This window comes from Canis lupus, chromosome X (genome assembly GCF_011100685.1).
Source record: "Canis lupus familiaris isolate Mischka breed German Shepherd chromosome X, alternate assembly UU_Cfam_GSD_1.0, whole genome shotgun sequence".
Lineage (NCBI taxonomy): Eukaryota > Metazoa > Chordata > Mammalia > Carnivora > Canidae > Canis > Canis lupus.
In genome coordinates, this window is record NC_049260.1 from 7,048,318 (window position 1) to 7,074,120 (window position 25,803).

The 25,803-nt window shown below is 44.7% G+C and overlaps 1 protein-coding gene across 5 annotated transcripts in view; it reads right to left on the reverse strand.

Moving 5' to 3' along the window:
- Positions 1 to 1,074: 1,074 nt before the first annotated feature.
- MID1 (midline 1) overlaps positions 1,075 to 25,803 on the reverse strand; it is a 356,780-nt gene continuing 332,051 nt past the window's right edge. For all 5 annotated transcript variants that reach the window (XM_038586808.1, XM_038586804.1, XM_038586807.1 and 2 more), the window contains exons 7-10: positions 23,123 to 23,266; positions 13,965 to 14,126; positions 10,374 to 10,581; positions 1,075 to 5,366 (exon numbers count right to left, since the gene is read on the reverse strand). In XM_038586808.1, the coding sequence (XP_038442736.1) occupies positions 5,018 to 5,366; positions 10,374 to 10,581; positions 13,965 to 14,126; positions 23,123 to 23,266 (863 nt within the window). In that variant the 3' untranslated portion in view covers positions 1,075 to 5,017. The remainder of the gene's footprint in view (positions 5,367 to 10,373; positions 10,582 to 13,964; positions 14,127 to 23,122; positions 23,267 to 25,803) is intronic.

The following is a 25,803-nucleotide window of genomic DNA, read 5'->3' on the forward strand; positions in this document are numbered from 1 at the left end:
ACTTTAGAATCACTTCAAACAAAAGTCTAGGGTGCTCGGCCACACGCTAGACCACCTCATCCCCGCTCTTTCAGAAGCCAACCCAGGAATCACCATTTTTATTTTTAAAAAAGGGAAATTTTAATGCCCTACCGGGCTAAGAATCACTGCATTACATCATGCCGCCCCAAAGCACATTACCTTGAAAACACACTCCAGGTTGTAAGTGCATTTTCATATGGGACAGGGGTCTGGATAAAGCCCCCCAGAGCTTCGCTTCACAAACTTTTGCCAGCATCAGAGTCCCCGGGAGGGCCCGTTAGGACTCACTGCTGGCCCCGCTCCCAGAGATGCTGATGAGGAGGCCCGGGGTTGGGCTGCAGACCAGGCATTTCTAACCAGCCCGCAGCTGGTGCTGACACCGCAGGCCCGTGACCACTCTGCAGGGCACTGACGTCCATCAAAAGGCCTTGCACCCCTAAGGAGAGAAAGTCAAGTCCTGGGAGCCACGGGCTGGGGTTGGGGAGAGACTTAGGGGCCACCCACTGGGCTTGTTTCAGCCCCCACTGTGAAGAGCCTCTCCGCTCTGCTCCAATCACCCATGTCCTCACCTCCTCCACCGCATCTAGAAGACTCGAAATCAAGCCATTCTTGTTCCGGATCTCCCCTCCCGTATCGGTTTTCTTTATTGTGTTTTTAAAATTTCCCAGGGATGGGGCACTTGGGTGGCTCGGTGGTTGAGCGTCTGCCTTTGGCTCCGGTCGTGATCCCGGGGTCCTGGGATCGAGTCCTGCATCGGGCTCCCTGCAGTGAACCTGCTTCTCCCTCTGCCTATGTCTCTGCCTCTCTCTGTGTCTCTCGTGAAAAAATAAAATCTAAAAAAAATAAATTTCCTAGGGACCATTCTGAGGCGTAGTAACTATTTTGAATGGAGAGAGGCAGGATGGTGGGTCGGAGTTTCAGAAATAAAAGGAAACATTATATGTTGCAAAATAGTTCAAAAAACACCAACAGAAGTGGAATAAATATTTGTGGCAACAGTGAGTGCGAAAACACACAGTGATGACAAGGCAACAGAGACAGGCGAGACAGAGGCCTTGGAACCACAAAAATGACTTTATTTTGAACCAGAAAGCAACAGCAATGGCGAGAACAGTCTGGGCCGAGGGCGTAGCAGTGTGAGGCAAGTACCAGGGGCTGAATTGGTTCAGGTCAAAGGAGTGGCCTACTTTGCATTTTCAAACTAAGCAAATCACATCCAGATCTTTGTGACACCAATCCTTGCATTCCCATTTATACAGGCTTGGACTGCCTTTCAGATTCCAGATTTTTATAATGGTTTTGTTATATATATATATATATATATATATATATATATATATATATATTTTAAGTGAAAGAGCCACCGCAGTGAAGGTTTTGCAGTGAAGTTTCCCCTTTTCTTTTCTTTTTGATATATCAGGCATTGAATTGATTACAGGAACAGTAAAACATATTTGTGAGCATTTTGCTTTAAAGAACCCCAAAGAGCAAGCTTCTCCCCTGCGGCACCACTGATATTTTGCCCGGATCATTCTTGATTGTAGGGGGCTGTGCGGTGCACTGGAAGGATGTTGAGCAACATCCCTGGTCTTTACCCACGAGATGCCAATAGCACCCTCTCCCAAGTTGGGACAACCAAAAATGACCCCAGACATTGCCGAATCGCCCCCTTGCTGAGAAACACAATTTCAAAAACATCCTCCTGCTCCCATCATCGTGGTCTTTGTTTCCTTTTTAAACATTTTGAAGGGTACACCAAATCATCAACTTCCCAACACCAAAAGCACAGGTATGCGAGCATACCTGTGTGTGTCTCTTCAGGCACCACATATGTGCCTGGAGCCGAAACGGAATCCCCCGTTCACTGGGCAGCGCCGGTTCAGTTCCTTGGGAAGTTTAGGGTCAATATCTCAGTACCGTGACAAACTGCCCATTCATCATCAGGCCATATCCTCTTCTCCAGCTGAAGTCATCAACACTATTGCAGTCAGTTTTTGAAGTCTTTTTTTTTTTTTCAAGCTGGAAAGAAAATCTTCACCCACGCTCATCCTTCTCTTAATCCATTTAGATTCCTACTTGAATTATACGGCCAGCCACTTTTGACATTGGATCCAGGTTTCTTCATTTGTATCCACCAGGAAGAGAGGTACCATGTTTCTGAGTTCTGTTATGAGGACTGGCTATATAATTTTTGAGGCCCAGCGTCAGATGAAGATCCAGGCCTCCCATTCAAAAATTATCAAGAATTTCAAGATGGTGACAGCACCTGTTCGCACACCCATGACATCAGACCCGGCAGGCTTGGTGCTGTATTAAGGTGATTGGCACTGCCATCTCTTTCTTCCCTGTGTCACAATGCTTCCTGTGAAGAAAGGACCTCAAAAACAAAATACAATGACCCCAGTCCACTTAAAGAATTGTACTGCAGCAAATGTTTATAGCGTATATTTTTTAGACTTTCAAAAAAAAAATTCACATGGAAATCTTTTCTACATCATTACAGTAATGAAAGTAAACACTGTGGCCTTTCACCATATACATACTTTCCTGTAAATATGACAACATGGAAATAGTAACCGCTACTATCCACAAGGTTTTTAAGTTAGCAAAGAGTGAGACTTCCACAACCAAATTATAACATAATCCCTCTCGTCCTTATAAAAATAGCCGAAACATAAACTAAATGGCTTGCAGCGAAAATTTGAGTAGTAACTTCTTTATATTGAAAAACATTATATTCATGGAAATATTGTCCTCGTAAATGCTTTACATTAACATCGTAAGGCAAACTGTAGCGTTTACTGGTACCTGGTGACCATGATTTTAAAAACTCAGAAGCTGAGCTTTAGACCCTTTTATTTAAAACCTGTTAGTGTACAAAGTGCATTAAAATATCCGTTACCCAGCTACCAAAAACAGTATGTAAAAATTACAACCCTTTCAGTTTGTTCAGGGAAGGCAAATACACATTGTTTTTATGCTGTAAAAAAAAAAAAAAAAAAAAAAAAAAAAAAAACACACAATAACAACCAAAAACCAAAAAACAACCATTAAGTTTCCAGAGAATGATTAACTTTTTTTTCCATTCAGGTGTCCATCTTTTCAATGTGAAATTGTCCTAAGTAGCTATCAAAATATTCATCTGGGTATAAATAATATAGTAAATATATAAACTCTATCTGTTAAGAAAAAGGAGAGCGTCTGCCGCTGAGGAGGACAGAAGCGCCCATGACGCAGCCATGAAGTCCAGGCTCGTGCTCACATAGCACGATGCTCAAACAGCGGGTCTATGGACGGATTTTAGGGAGACAATTGGTTGATTTGGTTAAAAACAAAACTGCTAAAAACAATGCCTACATCCACCAGTCTGTTCAGTCAAAATGGCCAACGCAGTAGCTCAGATAAATATTTTTAGCAAATGAAATGACTTAGAGACATCACGCCTTTCGTCAAGGTAGAACCAATGCCGGATTCCTGGTCCAAGTCCAAGGACTGCTTAAGAAAGCCTTACTTCATGGACCATTCCATCTTACCGGATCAGCATGCCCAGAATCCCACTTAACATCCTATTAGCAGGTTCTGTTAGCAGGTTCCAGCGTGGGAATAGTGAATTTGATTTTTTTTTTTTTTGGTTTTGTTTTGTTTTGTTCTTTTTTTGTTGTTTTTTTGTTTTGTTTTGTTTTGTTTTTGTCTTACAACTCTATAGTGAACTATACTAGAATACAGAGGGACTTCTACATCTTTCAAGATTGTTTAATAAAAGTCTGTTTATAACTTTTGAGGCACGTATACTAGTAAATAGTACTTTATGCAACGTCCCTTGTCATTAGCAACTCATAAATACTAAGTGTTTTCAGGTGAGTTATATTTGGACGTGGTAGAGACAGTCAGGGCCATGTGTTGATGTCCTGGAGAGCAAAGTCAATCCAAAGTGGTGCTGCCATTTGTACCAGAAAATGTTTATTTCCTCAGCCCCAGCAACCAAAGAAAAATGATTTGGGGGAGAGAGAGATAGGACAGCTATTAAATGTAGCAGAGCAATGTCACAGGCCTACAGATACTATTAAAAGGAAGAATGAAATAGGTTTCTTTTTTTTTTATGAAATAGGTTTCTGTCATGAAACAGAACGCTACTTCTGATCAAAGACAAATCGGCCTCTGACGTTTTGAATAATCAGTAGAATTCCAAGTGACTATTTTTAATTGCAAGCTCATTTTTAACGTTCTCCCAGAATCCTGAATCCTGGAAAAGGGGAGGTCATGCATGGCCAAAGGCTTCGGAACCTTTCTTTCCAACATGACCCCACCAGCCATCGGAGGGTGATTAAAGATTGGGCCATGGCGGATTCCAAGCTCCCAAGTCAATTCTTTCTGGTCTCCCTCTTGCTCTCCGTTCTAGTTGATCCAAGACGGTTTTGACATCAGTTAAAACACTTCAAAGTAAACCACGGTAAGAAAGCCCGTTTACTGCCCTACTAGGTTCAAAACTATTGTTTTTTTTTAATTTTTAGGGTAATTGCATATTCTGTTATGCAGCGTCGAGGCGACAGGACCTACCATGGGATCAGTATGAGATACGATGCTGTGAGAAGGTGAAGAAGCATACGAAACTACAAAAGACTGTTTTCTCAAGCCCACAGACTGTGATGACACAAAGGTTGTCGTAAAGGGCTGGTAAACCTCTGGGCCTCTTAATGTGCAAAACCAAATAATTTCTAAGAGTTGTAATTCCGGTTATGTTTTCATTTCATAAATACTCTATAAACTTTCCTGTAAATACAAGAAAAATTTGAAGAAATTATTAAAGTGTGTACTTAATACAAAGGGCAGTAAGAGGGGAGGATCGCCTACTTTGAGTCCTATCCTAGCCGATTTCTGGACACTTTCTGGCGACATTTAATCACACTCTGGAAGCCTGTGCTTTCTCTGTCCCTGAAATGGTGGCCACGACCCTTTTTATTCCCCAGAAAGTAGCCCCGCCCGCGTGGCCAGGTGCTCACGGCAGCTGCTCTGTGCAGTCCAGATGGTCTGGGATGGGGAGGCCAGTTATAATGGTCAAGCACTTGTTCCACACCGTGAACGTGGGGCACACAGGCTGCGAGAATGTGATGTCGAAGGTGTAGAGGTGGATGGAGTTCAAAGCGTCGTAGAAGGCGATGGAGCCATTATCATAGTCCAGCAGGATGCCGACGCGCCGGAGGTGGGGGGCCGGCTCGATGGGGGTCTCCTTGCTGTTGTGTCTCACTACCCAGTTATTGTGACAGCGGCACAGCGCCCAGGAAGCAGAGTTCTTCCCAATCCACTCGTGCTTCGGGGCTGACTTGTAAGCAAGGCCGATGGCATACCTGCGCAAACAAAACAGTGACGACAAAATAATGAGGCGTGTTGCACACGTACGCTACGTCCTTTCTACAGTTTTCAGGGGCCACGAAAATATGATTTTTGTTGGCCCCGCTCATTCTTCAGTGAAAGCTTGGCAAAGACCCTGACACAGGTGGTCCTCATTGTCTTCCCTCCCAAGAATACAGTGCGCGGCAATGGGCCACTGTATTTACTCATATTCCTGTTTTTAGTTCCAGTATTACAAGAGAATTTGAACTTTGTGTCTCACTGCCCTTTTTTTTTTTAACACTCATTGAGACCCATGCAATGAATTCTCCAGACCCACACAATGAATTCTCTAGCACTGTCCAACAGAAGTTTCTGCAGCAAGTGAAACGTTTTGCTCCGTTCAATGTGGTAGCCACAAGCCACAAGTGGCTACTCGGCACCTGAACTGTGGCTGCCAGGCTTGAGGAACCAGACTTTAAAATCAGTTAATTTTAATTAAGTTACGTGATTTAAATTAACTGCACGTGGCCCAGGACTACCATATTGGACAGCACAACCCTAGGCTTCTCCTTTTGACCTACTTTTAATTTTTCAACCGACACCGTGTCTGTCACTTTCCATGACTTTGAGTACACTTTGCAATGGGGTAAGCGCGGAGAACGGTTTTCATTTATGGGGTAAGTTCCTTGTCTTCTCCTAGTTGGTTTCCTGATCTACGGCACAGGGACAGTGGACAATCTCCATCTCTGAGGGCGATTTTGAGGAGTGATGGAAAGAATACGTGTAAAATCTGGGGCACAAGGCCTGGCAAGGAATCTTCGGTAACTGCCGTTTTATTATCTTTGCCCCATGCCACATTATGAATAAGTACCGGAATCAGAATTTGAACCTTGGATAACTCAAAAGGCCATAGACTTAACACTCTCAAATCCCTTCCCTCACTGGAAAGCATGTGATTCATCCCTGCCGAGAGCCCCTCTGATTATATTTCCTACTACATGTTTTTAATTCTGGAAGTCTTTGAGAGATGGACATCCTGGTTATCCTCCGTGTACTCTCAACTGCCCAAAAAGGTTAAGGATTCTTTTGACAGTGTTCTAAGCTCCTTCGTCTCTTTTTACCCTGCTGAGATATGCCTCTGTGACACTTGTAGACTAGATGATTCAGAGCTCAACCTTTAATATGTTACGGCAGAAGCCAGTCTAGGTGGACACTGACACATGGTACCTTACCAACAGTGCAGAGAGCAAAAAAACTTCACTGGTCTTTGATGAAATGACATTTTTTTTAAATTGCATGTTGGACTTAAAATACAATCACTTTAAGAGTGATGTGTTAAAAAAATGAAAAGAATACGCTATCACTAAATTTAAAAAGAGGATGGAATTGATCATCGGTTCAGCCTAGGGGACCAGCCCAGGGTGCCATCAACTTGGCCTCCTCTCTTCCTTCTTGCCAATCCTGCTCTGCATCACGGGGACAATCGTGGGGCTGCATTTCCCAGAATCCCTTTCCATTGTGATGGCTTTGCATAAGATCCAGAAGTTCTAAGAGGTGGGGAAACACTCTTCTCCAGAAGGCAGAAGGCAGAGGTGGGGTTTGCAGGAGTTTTGGCAAACTCTGGGGTCCCTGGCTTGGGGCCGGGGGTGGCTTTCTGGCACACAGAGGTCACCATGGATTCTTGGGCTGCAGCAGCGGGCTCCCTGACTTGTGCACTTAGCCTTCCTGGCTCCCTTCTTCCTTGAGTTCCTAGCCTGACGTGTTTTTCTACTGAAGCCTACCTCACCGAGACACTTTGGGAAGGTTTATGTTTTGATTATGTGCCCCAGCTAAGTTCTCTATGCCCCGCAGACACGATTTCCATTTTTTCAGATAATTTGGAACTTGCATGTGCATCACAAAATAGCCATGTCTGTATTGTTTCCTTCTTGTTGCTGCACGTCGTTTTGATTTTGCATCAAAGGACTCTGATGTTTACTTCCCATTTGAACCGTAACCGAGCCTGCTCTGAAATAGCTGTGGCAGGTATGACTGACTTCATTTAGCAAATGGAAGAACACAGAGAAGGTTACAATTAGGAGCGGAGTCCGGAATCTCACCCCCTCCTCCTTGACTTCTGGCCCAGTCATCTTTGCATGAACCCAGGTTTAGTTAACACCATTTCATGAAACACCAAGTGCGCATTAACAGCATTAGAGAGCAAGAAAATAACTACGTGTATAGTCCATTAAGCAAAGGAAAATACCATTATGTTATCATTAATCTGTAAAACTATGTACATATTTCCATTGGGTTTGAAAGGTGAAGGCAGAAGGTAATGTTCCATTAAGTTACGCAGTGAGACTTGGAGAATTCAGAAAATATAAAAATTATGTTTCTCAGAGCCATGTTAACATGCCCCATTGCAGGGATCATAGCATACATGTTAATTGAAAGTCAGGACCATATTTCACGAGAAAATCTATGTGTCCCTAGCTGGTGCGGACCAAGGTGCCATAAGCACTTGATCACACGGGTCACCCTTTCCTCTCGAACACCTCCCAGGAAATGTTAAACTACTTTCTACAGGAGACTTTTTCTGAAACTGACACGCTCCGGTTTGTAAAGATTCAAAGGGTGGCGATTAATTTTAGAATGTTCCCCCCGCCCCGAGTTGGTCTTGACATCTGGAGGGTGTTTCCAAGGTAATGCCGATGTGTGTTTATATAACTGAACGGGTCCGGTGGAATTTCCCGAACCATTCATCAATGGGAATGAGGTCATAATGATCGGGTATCGTTTATCATAAATAATTATTAATGGAGGTGTAATTATTTAGACACTGGATCCTATCCCAGATTAATACAGCACGTTAATTAACTAGAAATGTTTGCTGCTTTGCACCTGCAAAAATTCATTGTATTTTCCTTCGGGCTTTTATCTTGCCCCAGCGCAGCTAAAAACTGCAAATGCCAGTCTGGCCCAGAGCCGAGTGGGGCGGAAGGATTTGTCCTCCATCCTCTGGCAGGATGTTGGAACAGGAAAATGTTCTGGGCAAAGAGAATTGTGAGGATCACAAGAGAAGAAAGGCCAATGAAGGTGCCGTTTTGGGGAGAAAGGAGACACCCAAGCTTATGATTTCACTTCTTAGATTTCAGTTGACTTGTACCAACACTGTAAGGGACCTAAGACACAATAAGTGTTTCACCACCCTTACCTCAAACATAACACTGCTATAATACTCATCATTTCAGGTTATGCAGTTTTCGAAGTGTTTCTAGCATTAAGCTGTCACTCGTCAAGTATCCCACTGTAAGCCCTAAAAAGTAATTATACTGTTTCGAAGAAAAGCATGGTGGTTCAGAGCAGAGATTGGCAAACTATAACCCACGGGTCGGATTTGGCCCTCTGTTTATTTCTATAAATGAAATTTTATTTGTGCACCGCCATGCCCATTCACGGACATACGGTCTGTGGCAGCTTTCTCACTACAGAGAGTTGAGTAGTTGGGATAAAAATCATCTGGCCTGCAAAACCAGCAACACTGGCTCTCTAGCCCTTTACAAAAATGTTTGCGAAGCCCTGGGTCAGAGCTTGCACCCTGAGTGCAGCCTCCCTAGCCCTGCCGCCTCTGAGCTTTGTGACCTTGTGTTAACGGGCACGCACCTCAGTCATCTCAGCTGCAAAGGTGGATGCTGGCACCTACCTCTGTGGCGCTGTTAAGATGAACAAGTGAGCTGACATTTGTGAAATGCTTAGACCAGTGCCTGGCACATGGCTGTGCTAGATGAGGGCTGGTTAAGTAAAAATAAAAGAGCAATGGCAAACAGGTGTTTGCGAGCCAGCCAGCCGGAGCAAGGGGGGTGGTTTGTGACTGTGGAATAGACAAGGTCAGCTTTGTGAGATTAACTCGGCAGGGTTAGCTGATTCCAACCCAGACACGGCACCCTGACCGACACCCTTGGGTTTTAGAGATCTCGCTGGGCTGAGGGCATGGTGCCGGATCTAACAGACCTTTTGAAATGATTCCCAGCCTCTGATCACCGCTTCAGCCCCTCAGCTCTGGACTATTTACAGTATCGGCCCAGTCTAGAAGCACAAAATGTACAAGGCAACAGAAATTAGTTTTCTCTAAATGATGAAGAGTAATGTTTTAGAGTGGGAATCAGCAAACATTTTTGGTAAAGGGCTGGAGAGTTAATATTTTTGGCTTTGTGGACCATAGGGTTCTGTTTTAACTGCTTAACTCTGCCATGTGGCTCAAAGGCAGCCACAGACAACATGGAAAAGAATGGGCATGGCTGTGTTCCCATCACACTTTATTTACAAAAACAGGCACAGGGCCAGGTCTGGCCCACTGGCTGTAGTTGGCTGACTCGTGTGTGAAGGCGTGAAAGAGCAGCGTTAGCAGACTAGCTCTGTTAGGCACCAGGACCCTATCATCTCAGCTGCAATTCTTGCTGTAAATAATAATTTTAAAAATGGATGGACTTAAAACAGCTGTTTTTCTTATTGGCTGAATGGAAGATTAGACGATTGTTTTGCAAATATTCACTCCCTCCTCTCACCTCCATGGGAGACATATACTTCCCTAGACCACTGGCTTTGGCTCTGGCCAATCAGAAGGTAGTAGACAGTGATGTAAGCAAAGGCTTGAAATGTGCCTTGCACAGTTGCGCTTGCACTCTCGGGCTCATTGAGAAAGACATGACCTGGGTAGCCCTCACGTCCGAAGAGGATGAAGAGGCGCAAAGAACAGACCTAGATCCAACCTATGGTTTAAAGCAAAGCCTGGCTGAGATTAGCCCTGACAGCTCACCCATGGACGTGGGTAGTGAGTGCACAATAATAAATGGCTACTGTTTGAGGCCACTGAGTTTCGGGATGCTTGTTATGCAGCATTACCGAAGCAACAACAGACCGGAAAAGCTTTTCTGTGTATTTTTCTTCAAGATGGGCTCTGGTATGGACTAGTGCTCTGACAAAACACACAATGAGATGGGCCTTTTTATAACTGGAGGACAATAGATATCATTGCCTACCATGTGCTTCCACTTATGACCACTTCCCAGTAATGCCGGCCACTATCAATGAACACATTTCCAGCTACACCGTAGCTCCCTTGGCTGGTGAAGCGTTCAGGCGTGTGACTCTTTTTGGATGATGACTCATCACGTTCTACTGTTAAGTTATCGTGGGACACCTTCAGCTTTCGATGTGCAGATTTGGGGTCCAGTTTAAATGGCTGGCCTGGGAACAAGGTTACAGAACACAAAGAGGAAGAAGAAAAAAAGCACTGTTTATTTTAGCATGATTGATAATGGAGCTTCAATTTAGAGTTTAAAAGCACAGTGAAATAGTGATTCCGAACATGTTCCCACCTTCATGAACTCCCAAGTCTGTCAGTTCAGAGACAGGGAATCAGGGCTGCTCCAACCCATGATGCCATGGTATCATGGGCAGGGATCAACTACGACATGTGGTATGAGCCATCTTTGGGGGTCCCCACTGGACACAAACAACATGGGGACATACTGGCTAAAACAGCTTTCCCAAAGGAAGGAGAAAATGAAGACTTCATTTTCAACCATTCTTACATTCAATCCATCTTAAAATGTGCTTCATGCTCAGTAGACTTCAGACCAGAAGCCAAAGAAATCGAGATTTCAGATTTTGACATTATTTGGAAACAGTTGGAAACTCAAAATGACCCTCATGAGCTCAGAATGATTATAAAAATGTATACTTTTCAGCCCACAACAAGATCGGTGGGGGGTGTGTGTGTGTGTGTGATCACAACACCTGGGTTTTCTACTCCTGGCTGTATATATATGTGTATATATATTTATATTTATACATATACATTATATATATCTCTAAATATAGATGTATATAAAATTAGGCCCTCTCTATTTCATCATTGACATATGTGTTTTGAAGATTGAACCACTAAGTCTTGGCAGAGTCACACCTGAACATCTTGTCGTAGCTGTTACTTCTGTGAGAACATACCACTGGTCTAGAGGACTGCCTGTTATTCGGCACCACATGGGTGTTAAAAGGCAGGAAATGAGTGACAAGAGGATGCAAATGCCATGATGCCCAAAGCCCCCAGCCACTGGTGCAGTTGGCAGACCCACCCTCAGGCAGTGGGTGGAAAAGTCTGGTAAACTGGCTGGGGTGATACATGACGCTGGCTGAGAAACCGACCCAGAGAGCATGGGGCAACCTGTGTTATGTCCTGTGTGGGTAGGCCAGAGGATTTCCAGTCACCACCTGGATACAGCATGACACCAGCATCTCTCAAATCCTTTCTTGTAGATCAGGGGCCAGAACATTCTCTCGTAAGAGGCCAGATAGGTATTTTCAGCTCTGCTGGCCATGTGGTCTCTTCTGTGGCTCCTTAACTCTGATGCTGCAGCCGGGAAGCAGCCAGAGACAAGAGGTGAATGGATGGGTGTGGCTGGGTGCCAACAAAACTTTATTTCTAAAAATAGGCAGCCAGATTTGGCTGGTGGGCTGTATAGTCTGCTGACCCGTTTTCGATTTCTGTCCACGTCGCAGAAAAGCTTAAAGGGGGAGCTGAGAAAAAGCTTCAAGCGTGGATCAGAGCACGGACATTCTCAGAGGCCCTAAGAGCTGGTGGATTTAAATTTAGAGTTTAAATTTCAGCTTGTCCTGTCAAACAAAAATGTCCCTAGGAATGATCACACCAGCAGCTGTTAGGGATAAAGTATGAACTGAGGCAAGAAGAATCTGAAGATAGTTTTGCTTAAAACACTTCAATTGTTAAACGCAGAAGATAGAATGTGGGTGAAGACAAGTGGATGTTAGTGGGCAGGCTGGGAGGAATTCCATAAGGGCAGCCATCGCTGAAAAGGAGGGCCGTGAGCTGCTACCCTGCCTCCAGTGAGGACTAGCAGGATGGGATAGCCATCAGAAAGACTGGCGTCATAATGAGGTGAGACGTAGCCTGTGTCACCTCAACTCACACCCTCACCCATACACACATGGAGCAGGACCATGTCAGCCCAACCGCTGCATCCTCAGTGAGCAAATTCCACCTGTGCCTCAGATGTGTTTCTCGAATGAACCATCATGTGCTCTAAGTTCAAGGCTTTTGCTTCAGTGAGGACAAACTGGTTCAGGGGCCAAATTCATCAGTTACTTTACTGAAGAACTCAATTCATTGTAGTATCGTGTGCACAGGAGTTGGGCAAACAAGAGGCTGCGGGCCAAAACCAGCCTACCGCCTGTGTTTGTCAATAAAGTTTTATTGAAACACAGTCAAGCCCATCCAGTGATGTGTAATCTATGGCTGCTTTTGCACTGCGGTGGCGGAGGCGAGGAAGAGTGGATGGTGACCAAGACCATCTGACATGCACAGCCCCAAATATTTACTATTTGGCACAAACGCAGAAAAAGTTTGCCAACTCCTCGTGTATAACTTGATAACATCTGTTCAATAATTGCACGTCTAGAAATAGAAGATGACATTATCTGTCTACATGAAATGAATACGTCATCTTCAGTAAAACCGATGAAGCACAAATAAGATGTCTCAAAGATGTATTCTCCAGAATTAACCTCAGAGGATGTATTTACTTATTTGTTCCCTCCTTAGTCTCTAAAAACATTTTCTTCTTTGCCAGCAGAAACGCTGAAGGACAAACTCGCTTAAAAGTCTAAGAGTATGTGTCTTAAACACGGATGTCTGCGGTCAAATAAAGTTGTCTTACCACCGAAATCGAGGGTCCGGGGTAAGTGAGGGCTCTTCTGGAAAAGCACTTAAGTGTTCCCGTTGACTAGCTGGCAACCCTCTGACATGGTGCCCTATCGACACACTCCAATTTGCTTTCTCTTGGGAGGTCCTATGCAAAGAAATTCCCTGTTCTATAACATATTTCTAGATCAAAAATAGTCAAGAAAAGAAAAGAGAGGATAAAAGAAAACACATGTGGGCAGAGACAGCGAGGGAGATGACAGTGTTGCAAGACATATGCACGGGCCAGATCTTTCTTCGTTGCGTCCTGGTAGTGCGGGATGTTTCCCATCATCTCTGCCCTCTAACCACTAGACACCAGTAGCATCCACCCTACTTGTAACAACCAAAAATGTCTCCAGGCCTTGCTCAGTGTCCCTGGGCAGGGGGGTGGGGGCGGAATCGCTTCTGGCAGAGAACCACAGACGCAGACACTTACCTGGGGTAGTAAAGACTTCCTGGGGAAAAGAGTTCTCAGTGTGCTCCTCTGCTATGGAAAGCAACACTCTGCCATTTGCAGAGCCCCAGCGACATGTCAGGCTTCGGATATAAGTACAGAGACGTGCAGATGCACAGACAGAGATACAGCTAGACAGACAGAGGTTCTGATTCTCACGAGAAGCCCCTCCAGGATTATTTATTTTAAAAGCGAGCGTCCGAAGCGCAGGGAGGTTGATGGACTCACGGCCCTTAAGGGTCGAGCGCGTTGTGGCTCCCGATGCAAGCTCCGCCACCCCGTGGGGCTCCCCGCTTGCATCTCGGGGCTGTGGCTGACCCCGGAGGCAGAGAAAAGGAAAAGAAGGGGGGGACAGACGTGGCCCAAAGATGAATGGAAGGGAGGTGACAGGCCTGCTGAGCCCGCGGCACTTACTGTTTGTCTTTAGCTTTCCGGGCTCGCTGCTGCGGCTGCCCGCCTGGTTGATGGCCTTGACGATGAAGATGTACTTGGTGCCGCTCTGCAGACCGTGGACCGTGTAGTGGTTCTGCTTGATGTTGGGCACGATCATCCAGCTATCGGCAGAGTTACACAGACCTGCGGAGCCAAGCAGACACGGCGCACGGCTTTGGCGTTCAAGGCTGCAGACGCTGAGCTCATCTGACGCCCAAGTGCAGTGCCTTGTCGCTCTGCACTTGAGGGGGACCACGGAGATGCTCGACGGCGCAGTCTCCTGCCAACCCGTGTGTGTTATCATACACTCCTATCGTGTGCTCCGGATGGAAGAGCCAATTAAAATGATTATATCGCAGGGCACCTGGGTGGTTCAGCAGTTGAGCATCTGCCTTCGGCCCAGGCCGTGATCTTGGGGTCCTGGGATCGAGTTCTGCAGCGGGTCCCCTGTAGGGAGCCTGCTTCTCCCTCTGCCTGTATCTCTGCCCCTCTCTCTGGGTCTCTCATGAATAAATAAATAAAATCTTAAAAAAAATAAAATGATTATATCGCAGCTTCTGTTCGGTAAAAATAGGAGCAGCGAAGGTGGTTCTGTCTGGTACCCTGCGCGTGGCACGTGTGCCTGCTGCGTTCTCAGGGGCCGTGGCGAGGAGAAGGAAGCAGCAAGTGACCGCTGGCCGGCTCTCCGCACCCTCACCCCACGCTTGCGACAGCGATCGTTACATTGGAATCGCAATTTTGAGACTCACAGCAGGTGAGAGGAGGCCTGAATCCTGCCTGAGAGGTCGACTCCGCTAATGTAGACGTAGTAGATTGCAGTTTTGCCTCTAATTCTTCACCCTGCCCAGCTCCGGGCCTGAGTGACTTTGCAGTTACTCCCTCCAGAGACGGGACGTGTCCCCCATGACGTGGCTTTGGATTTGGCCCCGTGATTTGCTTTGGCTGCTGGGATGAGGCTGAAGTGGCAACGTGCCAGCTGCAAGAGTGGGCATTACAAGGCCTGCAGGATTTTGTTTTAAGATGTTATTTATTTATTCATGAGAGACCCAGAGGCAGAGGCAGAGACACAGGCAGAGGGAGAAGCAGGCTCCCTTTGGGAGCCCGATGTGGGACTCGATCCTGGGACTCCAGGGGTCACACCCTGGGCCTAAGGTAGACGTTCAACCGCTGAGCCACTCGGGCGCCCCAGGCCTGGAGGATTTCTGTTGACCTGTCGTGCCTCTGCCACTGCCACGGGGAGGACATTCCCCGGAGAGTCTGTGGTCTCCGCAGGATGAGAGGCCCAGGGCAGGGCTCTAAGCCCCGCCACCGCAGGAGCAGGAGCAGGAGCAGGAGCGAGGCCAGCAGAGACTGGCCCAACCTCTGACAGGGCAGCTAAGAGAATGATGGTCAGGCTTGCTTGCGTGCCAGCAGGAGGGTGGCCGTAGTCAACTGACTCGGGAGTCCCGACCCTAAGAGAAGCCTGGAGCGGCCACACCGGGCAGCTCGGGGCCCCGCGGAGCCCTCAGCAAAGCACGCACAGGGATCTGAGCAGCTGTACTCCTGGGCTCGGCTGCCCAGAGCACGGCGCTGCCGCTCAGGCTGCATTCTGCAGGATGTGGGGTGGGGGGCAGGCTGAGGATTTACGACGCTTGGAAGAACTTGCAGGGGAAAGGAAGCCCGTTTTGTTTTGCAGCTGGCTGATGCTGAAAACATCTCTTTGGTATCGGGCCCAACTCTCCTCTCTCCACCCATCAATCTGCACTCCAAGAGAACCTTTTCCCAGCCCCCTGGTGACTGGCTGTCATGAAGTTTCCTGACTCTGGTGAATTTCCTTCACCAGCTCTTGGTAGAGGGCTGAGCCCCTCCACTTCCTGAGGGGCTCCCAACTCCCCCCACTCGTTCCCTTTCAGTGGATTTGCGAGTCAAAGGGTTCGTTCTTTTGATCTGGAGGCAACTTATACCTTACCGTAATCCCAAGAAGCAGTCCCTTCATCTTTCTTTGGTCTCACCTCTTTGAGAATCTAATAAAACATTTCTATAGAAGCAAAGTCACATGTGCATATCCATACCAAGCCACAAATATTTGCATGGCATTCCAAGCTATTCACAGCCCCATGACATCTGTCTTTGAATCCTACTAGATACTTTCTCCAGCTTTTGAGGTAAACATTGTCCATGGTAGTCTCACCGTTGAGAAGAACCTTAAAAGTATTTAGTCAAGGGTGAAACTTCCCCTCCTATGATTTGTACCTCGGGAGCAGAGGCTTTTAAGACACCCTCCAGTGAGTTATGTATCTATAAACTCCCACATGTATATAAACTTGCAAGGTCAGGTTTGACCTTGTGAGTCTCCTATCACCTCTTTTTGTCTCCGCCTGCGGTCACTTCACCAGGAGCACCGCTGGATTTGACAAAGCCACCATAAAGCAAGGGAAGAATGTGAGATCCACGGAAGCGGTTGAAATCTGTGTGTGTGTGCACGCGTGCTTGGGCCGGAGATGCAATGGAACAACTGAGGCACCACCGTCCGTCCACCCCCACCCCCAATTCTCTCCTAACTCTTCACTGTTCTGATTCTCACTCATGTAGGACCCAGGAAAACACCCATGAGTGGTTCGGTAACATGGGATTCTCCTTGCTACGTAGCCCTTCTGACACTTTCCCCCCTTACCCTGTCCTTGATCATAGCTGTAATAAACTCACTGCTTCGGGATAGTGCCACGGCCAAGTAATGGATCTTGAGTTAAGCAAGGAAGGGTCATTTTGAACTCTGAGCTCTGGGCCCCCAAGAAGCCTGCAAGTCGCTTTAGATATTTAATCATAATCTTACAACAGTAATAAAACAAAAACAGTGAGCTTTTCTATTGCCCAGGATAATCCACTCATGTTCCTAGAGCTTTGTCAACAGCAGTCAAGCACGAACGAAAACAGTAACAGCATTCAGTAGAATCAAATGAGAGCCCTATCAATGTCACTGCGTTTACACTGTTCCTGTTTAATTGCATATGTTGCAGTAAAATGACTATTGTGGTCAAAGAAAGCAAATGTAAAAATGTTTCAATAAACTTTACATCACTGTACAACCGAAAAGCTGGGCTTAATGTGGCGGGGGAATGCTTTCAGCGACATCATAAAGCAGATGTCTGAAATTGCTACAAACAGCAACTTGGCCTATAATCCAAAGCCTTAACCCAACAAAAAAGATTTAATGTTTCAGAACCCTTTTTTGCAAACAGAAAAGGGACCCTGACTATCTGATTATGTTGAAGGGGTCGCTAATTTTTTTTTCCCCTTCGAATATTGAAAGAACAAAACGTTTACGGAGCAGTAAAAGTTGATTGGATAGCTTTACACTGGGACAATCTGCTTTCGCGAACGCTCACTATTTCTGTGGAGGCCTACCTTTCTGCTGTTATTACTGCCAGGATAATAATTGAGAAGTTGATTAAAAATGCCAAGAAAGCAACATCGACCGCTTTCTTCTGGGGGCTGGAGTAAGCGGGGCGCCTCACTAGTACACCGTTACTGCGTTGCGAGTGTTGGTCTTGCGCCAGCACCACATAACTTCTTGCATATGGTGCCAAGTGCCAGACCCCTCTGCCTCGATACCCCACTGTGTCGGGACCGTTGACCAGGTTTTATGCATCTCTTTATGAAACACCCACGTAACCATCGTGACTGAAACTTCACTCTTCTCCAAATTCGTTTTCAATCATCTTTGGGGGGATTCCAACACCCACCTTCTCTAATTCGGCTTGAAGTATTAAAACAACAATGGAACTTGGAAGATAATTAGTTCATAATGAAACTTAATTGGGTTTTTCAATTTTCTAAATTTTGTTCTCATTCACAATGGGTCAGAAGCATCTCCCTACATAATGCCGCTCATTACAAGATCCTAATTACATTTGGGATTTCAGAGCCTTGTATAGCAACTGTCATCTCGCAGTAAAACATGATGTATAAAACATTACGCAACACGGATCCCCCCTTCAGAGAGGCGGCACCCCGGCTTCAAAAATCCTTTGTCTCTTCTAACAGCTTGGACGGAAGTGAACATTCTTTTCCTTCTTCTCTGTAAAAATTGTGCCTGTTTAATAACTTTCACGAAGCTTTTCAAAACAACTACAAATAATTAAATACAGATAACTACTTCACCACGGAGACCTGGAAGAAATGCATCTTTTGACTTTTGCTAATACTAAAAATAGGCTGCTGGGGAAAGGCCCCGTTTAGGATTTTAAACGGTGCACTGAAAGTAGTTTTGGAAAAAAACATGAAAAAATTTTGTAAAAATTAAACACATATCTATCGATTAATAAGCAATCCATTAACATCTGTGGGCCTAAGTCTGTTAATAAAAAATGCATAATAAAAAATTAATAGTGTCATTAATTTTGCATTTGAATATATGAATTTGATTAGGGGGAGCCTTTTTATAAGATTAAAAGCTCCACAGATATTATCTAATTCTCCTTCACTGAAGTCAGTTGTGGGCAATTAACCAGAATTTATTGTGACAAGTGAAGGCACCATGACCTATAGGCAGGAGAGGATTCCTAGCGGCACGAGGAGCTCTGGCCAGCTTTGGAGTATTCGGTCTTCTAATTTTCACCACAGTTTTACTCTTAGATCTTGTCATTCGATGTAATAGCATCTGCAAAGGAGATTCCTCGGAATGGTACGACAGATGGACAAACAACGTTCAGGGAAGGTCTTGCACATGAAGATTGCATAAAACGCTCTCGTGTTGATAATCCTGGCAAATGTCACGACCAACCTTTTTCATATGACCCAAAACATCAGCCTTTTTAAGAAATGCAACGATGGGTGAGTACAGAGTCATATTTTCATAGGAGTAATAACTTTGAATATCTGTGTGCTTGCAAGCACAGGGCTCAGGCTTATACTCTTATTATCTCAACCACTTGAAGTTAAAACATTACCTCTTTTTACAGATGAGGGAACACATTTGGAGGATGTTAAAGAACTTGCCCCAAATTACGGAGCTAGTGAGGTCCAAAGTGGGGATTCAAATCCAGGTCTCTCTTGGCCATGACAGACATGTATAATAGTTAAGAAGAAAATAATTTCATGCCAAGATCTTTGCATCTCAATTACCTTTTTATCTAAATTTATTCTTTCATTGTTACGACTGCATCCTGTAGGCCTCAGGGCTTTACTATACTGGTTTAATGAGCATTACAGAGACTAACAAGCCCATGAGGCTACCCCAGTCAGACGAGCACCTGCAGTCTCCCTGATTTCCATCTGTCTTGGGAAGAATGGCCTTTTTAAAAAAGACTTTATTTATTTATTCATGAGAGATACAGAGAGAGGCAGAGACATAGGCAGAGGGTGAAGCAGGTTCCCTGCGGGGAGCTCAATGCGGGACTCAATCCCAGGACCCCAGGATCACGACCTGAGCCAAAGGTAGACACTCAGCCACTGAGCCACCCCAGTGCCCCAAGAATGGCCTTTTTGGCATCTGTGTATCAAATAAGCAAGGTCTATCACCTTCAATAAGTCATTCCCATTTATTTTCTTGTGGCAATGGCTTTTGGGGAATAAAACACCTTCTCTGGAATCACCAAGCATAGAGCTCCAAATTCAGGAGTGTCACTGCCAGTGGATTTCTGTAGGTGTGGCCTTTTCTCATCTATTCCATTTACATGTATTGTTTCAGTATTACTTTTTAAGCCAACAGCATGGAAGCCAAGTCAGTCCCAGGTCAGCTACCTGAGACACCCTAAGTTTCAAGCAATAGATCTCTTTTCATTTCGGGGATGGAGGGAAGCACTGGGGTTGAGTCAGGGTTCTAGAGTGAATCGCCTTCTTGCTCCCTTCCTTGCTCCTTGCCATATCCACACTCTGCCAGGGAACCTCGCAGGCCCCACATTTCAATCCTGGGCTCACCCGTAGGACTTGCTTTGGCCTCTGGCACATCAGCTAATGTGACAAAGACAGGCCCACGTGTGCAAATGGGCCTGTCCTTATGGCGTGTGTTGCCCACCAGGAGAATGTGCCCGCATGGGACTGCAGGAGGGAGATGGGAGCCCCAGTCATCAGCCCGACCGTGACAGAGCCTCACCTCGGTCAGTGACACCAGCACACCCCCGCCTGATTCCAGACGCATAAGCAATGCATGTTTATTGTTATATGCTACTTAGGTCCTGTGGTTGTTGGCCATTCAGCAAAAGCCGATTGATATGGGGCCTGCCAGCCCAGGCCAAGGCTCTACGGACTGTCCAAATGCCCATAAAAATTTGATTCAAGACACTTTAGGAAAGACATAACCACCTATGGCAGACACGCCCTTCTGTAGCCCCTGTGATTCTCACTCCACACTATTCATGACTTTGTGTAATTCCTCTGCCTTGGGTGAAGCAAGACCTGTGACCTGCATCTCACCAACAATATGGCAAAGGACAAAAGTCTTATCATTGTTATCACTCCTGTGGTGGTACATCATATAGGTTAAGGGAGTTTGCAAATTCAATTAAGGTCCTTAATCAGTTGTCTCTGAGTTAATCAAAAGAGAGATTATTCTGGGTGAAAAAAGCAAGGTAAAGAACTGTGTACAGCATCCTATCTTTTATGTCCCTAAAAAGTGTATTTCTAGGTGTGTGTGAGTGTATGTGCACCTTTGTGTATTAGCAGACTACCACAGGAAAGATGCGTGTGAAATGGAACTGGTGCGGTGGCAGCTTTGGGACCAGGGTGGCTGCCATATTGAAAAACACCCAATTGTCACTGTAGATAGACATCTTATATATTATTACATAGTGTTCGTGCATTACTTACTAAAAAGAAAGATTTTAGAGAAATTAGTATTTCTTCATGATTTGTAGCAGGGCATGTAGAACAAGGGATGAGGAGCAATACTAGAAGAATCCAAAATCCTGAAAGGAGAGCAAGATGATGCCAAACCATGGACACACCAGGGCTGGTTAGACTTGTCCCCCAAAGCACTTCAAATAGCAGAAGGTAGTAATGGTGTTTCCCAGGGATATGGGTCAGTGGGGGAGAAGTTTTTCTGGGATTATCTGCTCCTTGCCTTCTTTGGTGCTAGTGCCATTGGCAGGTCCAGGCCATCTCTATCTCTGTCAATTACTATGAACCTCCTAGTTCATGTTTCTGCTTCTAGTTTTGCCCTGTTCTGCTCCATCCTCCACAGCACTAACTGAGGCTTCTAACTGTGTATCTGATCGCACTGCTGCTCTGCATGACACCCAAGGCCACAGGGAAAAACCCAACACCATGTGGCCCAAGTGGCCCTCTCTGGTTTAGGTCTTTACTGAGGGTTAGGATGAATAGACTGATGATTTAGGACATGTGCTTTCTGGAACCAGACCCATATGGGTTTGAGTCCTAGCTCTATTTCTCTATCTTCATTTCCCACCATCTCCCCTTCTCCACTCAATTCTCCAGTCAGGCTTTAGTAGAGGATGTTTCAGAAAATGTCTTGCCATCCTCTGTCCCCAATGATGCGGCTGTCTGGCATAGGTTTGCCCCCAGTGATGCGGCTGTCTGGCATCCCCTTAACTTGCTGATATGTATCCATTCTCTTCCAAAACTTAATTACACCATCCCTTCCCCCAAGACTTTTTTTGTTACACCTACCACCTCTGCCCTCTTACTCAGGCAGCTGGCCATAGTGGTTCGCCACGTCTCATGATTTTCACATGAGACATTACACATTCTTGGAAAATGGTTAAGATTTTAATATAGCTTCCAAGGCAGCCAATTAGGGAGTGGAAGGTCAGAGAGTTGAGGAGGGAAGCCTGGGAAATGAGGATCTAAGGAAGCTTGGGGGTCCATTTGTTGGTACTTTACTTACTTGGAGGTGGGGGGTCTTCGAGCATCACTCTTTTAATTAATCCTAACTCTAATTTCTTTTTTAAGCATCACATGCTCAGAATTACTTGTGCTAGGAAAGAACAGTGTGATTAAGGGAGATGTGTATATAATAAAAGCACATTCAGTTGATATGGATTTATTCAAAACATTTCTTTGTTGAAATGTGCCTGCTATTCTCTTCTATTCTACTTTGGCATGTCCTATTTTAATTTCCTAAAGAAGTTTCAAACCTGAAAGGCTACTTCTTCTGGTCTTTTCCCATTTACTCAGCTCAATTTAAATAACCATGGCAGTGGGGAGGAGAGATTCCTTTGTTATCACTTCTCTGGCCAGCAACTGGGGCTATCTGAGATCATCAAATTTTCTCTGATCCCAAATACCTCATGGGCTCCAGTGAGAGAAGGGCTCTGTGTTTCAAGTAAGGTCTGAGATTCTGCTCAGGTAGGGGCCAATGACTAACATTTCAAATGATGGGCCTTCCCTCCTCCAAATGGGAGGTGGTATGTGGCATTGTTTGGCTATCCATTTTATTAAAAATTTTTTTTACATTGTGAAATAACACTCAGGAAAGTACATTATACTAAATGTATGATATAATGGCTAAATCATGTAACTTCCCACCCAGAAAGTAGTTAACCCCATGAACCCCCATATATTGCTTTCCAATGGTGCCACTCCCTTCCCATCCTGGAAGTAACCATTATCCTCTCTCTCTTTTTTTTTATCCTCTCTTTTATTTATAGTTTTTACACTCATGTATGCATCTCTAAACAAAATAGTTTCTTTTTTTTTAAAGATTTATTTATTTGAGAGAAAGAGCATACACACATGGGAGGGGCAGAGGGAGAGAGAATCTCAAACAGACTCCCCATTGAGCATGGAGCTCCACGTGGGGCTCAGTCTCACGACCCTGAGATCATGACCTGAGCCAAAATCAAGAGTTGAAAGCTTAACTGACTGAGCCACCCAGGTGCCCCACAAAATAGTTTATCTTTAAATTACGAATGGATAAAAAGATTCATACCACATATATTCTCTTGTTTCCTGTTTCTTTCTCTTAACCATATGTTTGTAAGACTCACTCATGTGGTTTGCTAGAGATCACTAATTTTCATCACTATTTGGCCAGCTATTTTTGCTAGCAAGCAAATGCTATCATCTTCTTGGTTAGGAAACGCAGCCAATAAATACTGTGTATTCTTTCCTTCCTCGTCTTCCCTTGATACTTAAATTTAGAAATGCAATCTATCTGAAAACAGTCACCAAACAGAAAAATCAACAGGGTGTGCAATACTCACTAACAACATTGGCTTGTCCGGTGAATATGGTGTATTGGAGCTCATAGGAAACCACGCTGAATTCATCATCGGAGGTCCAATGAACGGTGATGGTGTCATAGGAAGCTGTGCAGAGCTCTTCTCTAATTGTGGGAGGGTTGGGAGCTGTGGGGAACAAGAATGCTCATCAGCGAAGTGGCACCTCTGGGATACATTTCAGAGGAGATGTGTGACAGTCAAAGTGGGCCTTTCTAAACAGGTCTATTAGGATCGCTACCCTAGAGATGGTGACCCCAATCTGAAGAATGTTTGGTTGGTTGGTTGCTACTGTGATTTTTGACAGGTAGCGTACGTGACTTCGGCCAGCCAGCAGAGACTTCTCTCTGTTTATCATGAAAGTACGTTTAGGAGGTTAAGCAAATAATACTCTTATCCACAGGGAAAAAACATGTTAAACAAAAAGCAAACAAGATGAACTCTTGTAATTTCATCCACACTGGGGAAATGGCAGACTTTTCCAGTAAAGGGCTAGAGGGTAAATATTTTATGCTTTGTGGGCCACACGGTCTCTGTTGCAACTACTCAGCTCTGCCTTTGCACTATGAAAGCAGTCATAGGCAATTCATACTCAAATGGACATGGGCAGGTTCCAGTAAAACTTTACTTGCAAAAACAGGTGAGGGCTAGATTCGGGCTATGAGCCAAAGTTTGCCAGCCTCTGAGCTTTGTGAAGTCACGTATTTCTGTATTTACCCACCGGATTGGAAAAATACTGATATTTGTTATCCTATAACAACCTGCCAAATAATTGTTTGAAAAATTTTCCTTCATTAGATGTTTTGATGCTTTATAAAATAAAAACCGTATTAGTGTAGCCCTATTTATTCTCCCTTTTCAATTTATAGGTGATATTTCGAATCCAGAAGAACACGATTAACAATCAATCATATCTAAGTACATTTTCCTTCCCCAAAGAAAACCTGGTTCATTGGCATTTGGTTAACTTTATCACTGGAGAAGGCTGTTGTTTTATGTCTTGAACATAGTCTGGAGCAGAGAAGTCTAAATCCTACCAAAATAATGATTTGACGTTGATTCAAAGTCTACCAGCTTGATTTCAGTAACTGGTTTTATGAGAAGAGTTTGTGGGCAAGAAAAAGACTAGGCAGTGAGTGTTTTGCACTGGCAATAATATTTTAGAGCAAGGGTTGGCAAACTATGGCTATGGGCCAAATCTGGCCCACTGCCTGTTTTTGTAAATAAAGTTTTATTGGAACACAGCCAGGCTAATTCATTTATGTATTGTCTGTGGCCGTTTTTGTGCACTAGCGAAATTGAGTAGTTGGGACCATATGTCCTGCAAAGCCTAAAATATTTACCATCTGGCCCTTTATAGTCAAAGTTTGCCAACCCCTGGTTGAGAGAATTGATCCAGGCCTTTATTTCCACTCTTCTGTGTCCTAGAACCTAACTTCAAAAGGAGAAACATATCTGGATTCTATAGATTTGTTGCAACCTCTGCTCACACTTATTGCGGAGTTCTTTCCTGCTTTACACTTTGATTAGGATTGAGGAGTCCTAAACAAACCCAAAGAAGAAGAAAAGTTCATAAACATGGTAAATTTAAAACTCTAATTGTTTTAGTCTTCTTCATTTTGCCACCTGAAGAGATGTCCAGGACAAATATCATACAGACTAAGTAACTTTTATGTTTGTTGTACAAAGTCAGTTAGACCAGCTCTGTCTCTTGGTTACTGAATTCCACAAACATTACCGAGCACCTACACTTGGCAGGCACTGCATTAAGTCATGTATTAAGATAGAAAGGCTCTACAGAGCCCCTTAAGCATTCTTCTTGGAGTATGTATTTATACATCTGTCTCCTGAAGTATCCACATGCAAGATTTAGTGTCATGTGCTGTGACTTGGATGTGCATGAATCAGCGACACCAATCCAGAGATGCATTCTGCGGGGGAGGCCCAGCTGCACCATAAAACGTGCTTATTATTGTTCTGTGTGGTCCCTGTTGGTGTGGGATCACCGGCAGGGATCAGTGGAGAGATGCTTATTCTCCCATAATCTAAATAGTTCATTGAATTACTTTTCCATCAACCACTGTAGAAAGATTTTGTTCTTTTTGCATTGCAATATATGATCATATAGAAAGAAAACTTATGTTCAAAATAAGCAAGGAGCTGTGAGACACATGGCAGTAGCTGTGATCAGGGAGGAAATGTCACCTCTCTGGGTTATTAACTTGACATACCACTTAGAGGCATGTCACAGGAGAAAAAAATCTTGTTTTCACAGCCACGCAGGCTAACCCTGTTTTGATTAGAAGCCCAATGGGTTTGTCCTGAAAAGTCAATACCCAATTTACCGTAAATGAGAATAGCAGCACGTTGCCAATTTCAATATTCATGGAATATTGGTGGCAGCACTGCCATTTTCTTGCCTCTGTCACAAACAGGACTTGAGAAATGGTGGGCTAATATTCCACAAACACTTCATTTCCTGCTTACAAATGTCTGATAAACTATTTGGACTTGGCAATATCAGCCAAGCATCATATGTTATGGCCAGGATCGATGTTATGTCTACAAATGGGCCAGATTTGTATTTGAGGTTGGCGGTTAAGAAGGCATAATGGCAGGTACCCCATGTGGCCTTAGCTTGGCATAAACAGCCATCGGGATGATAT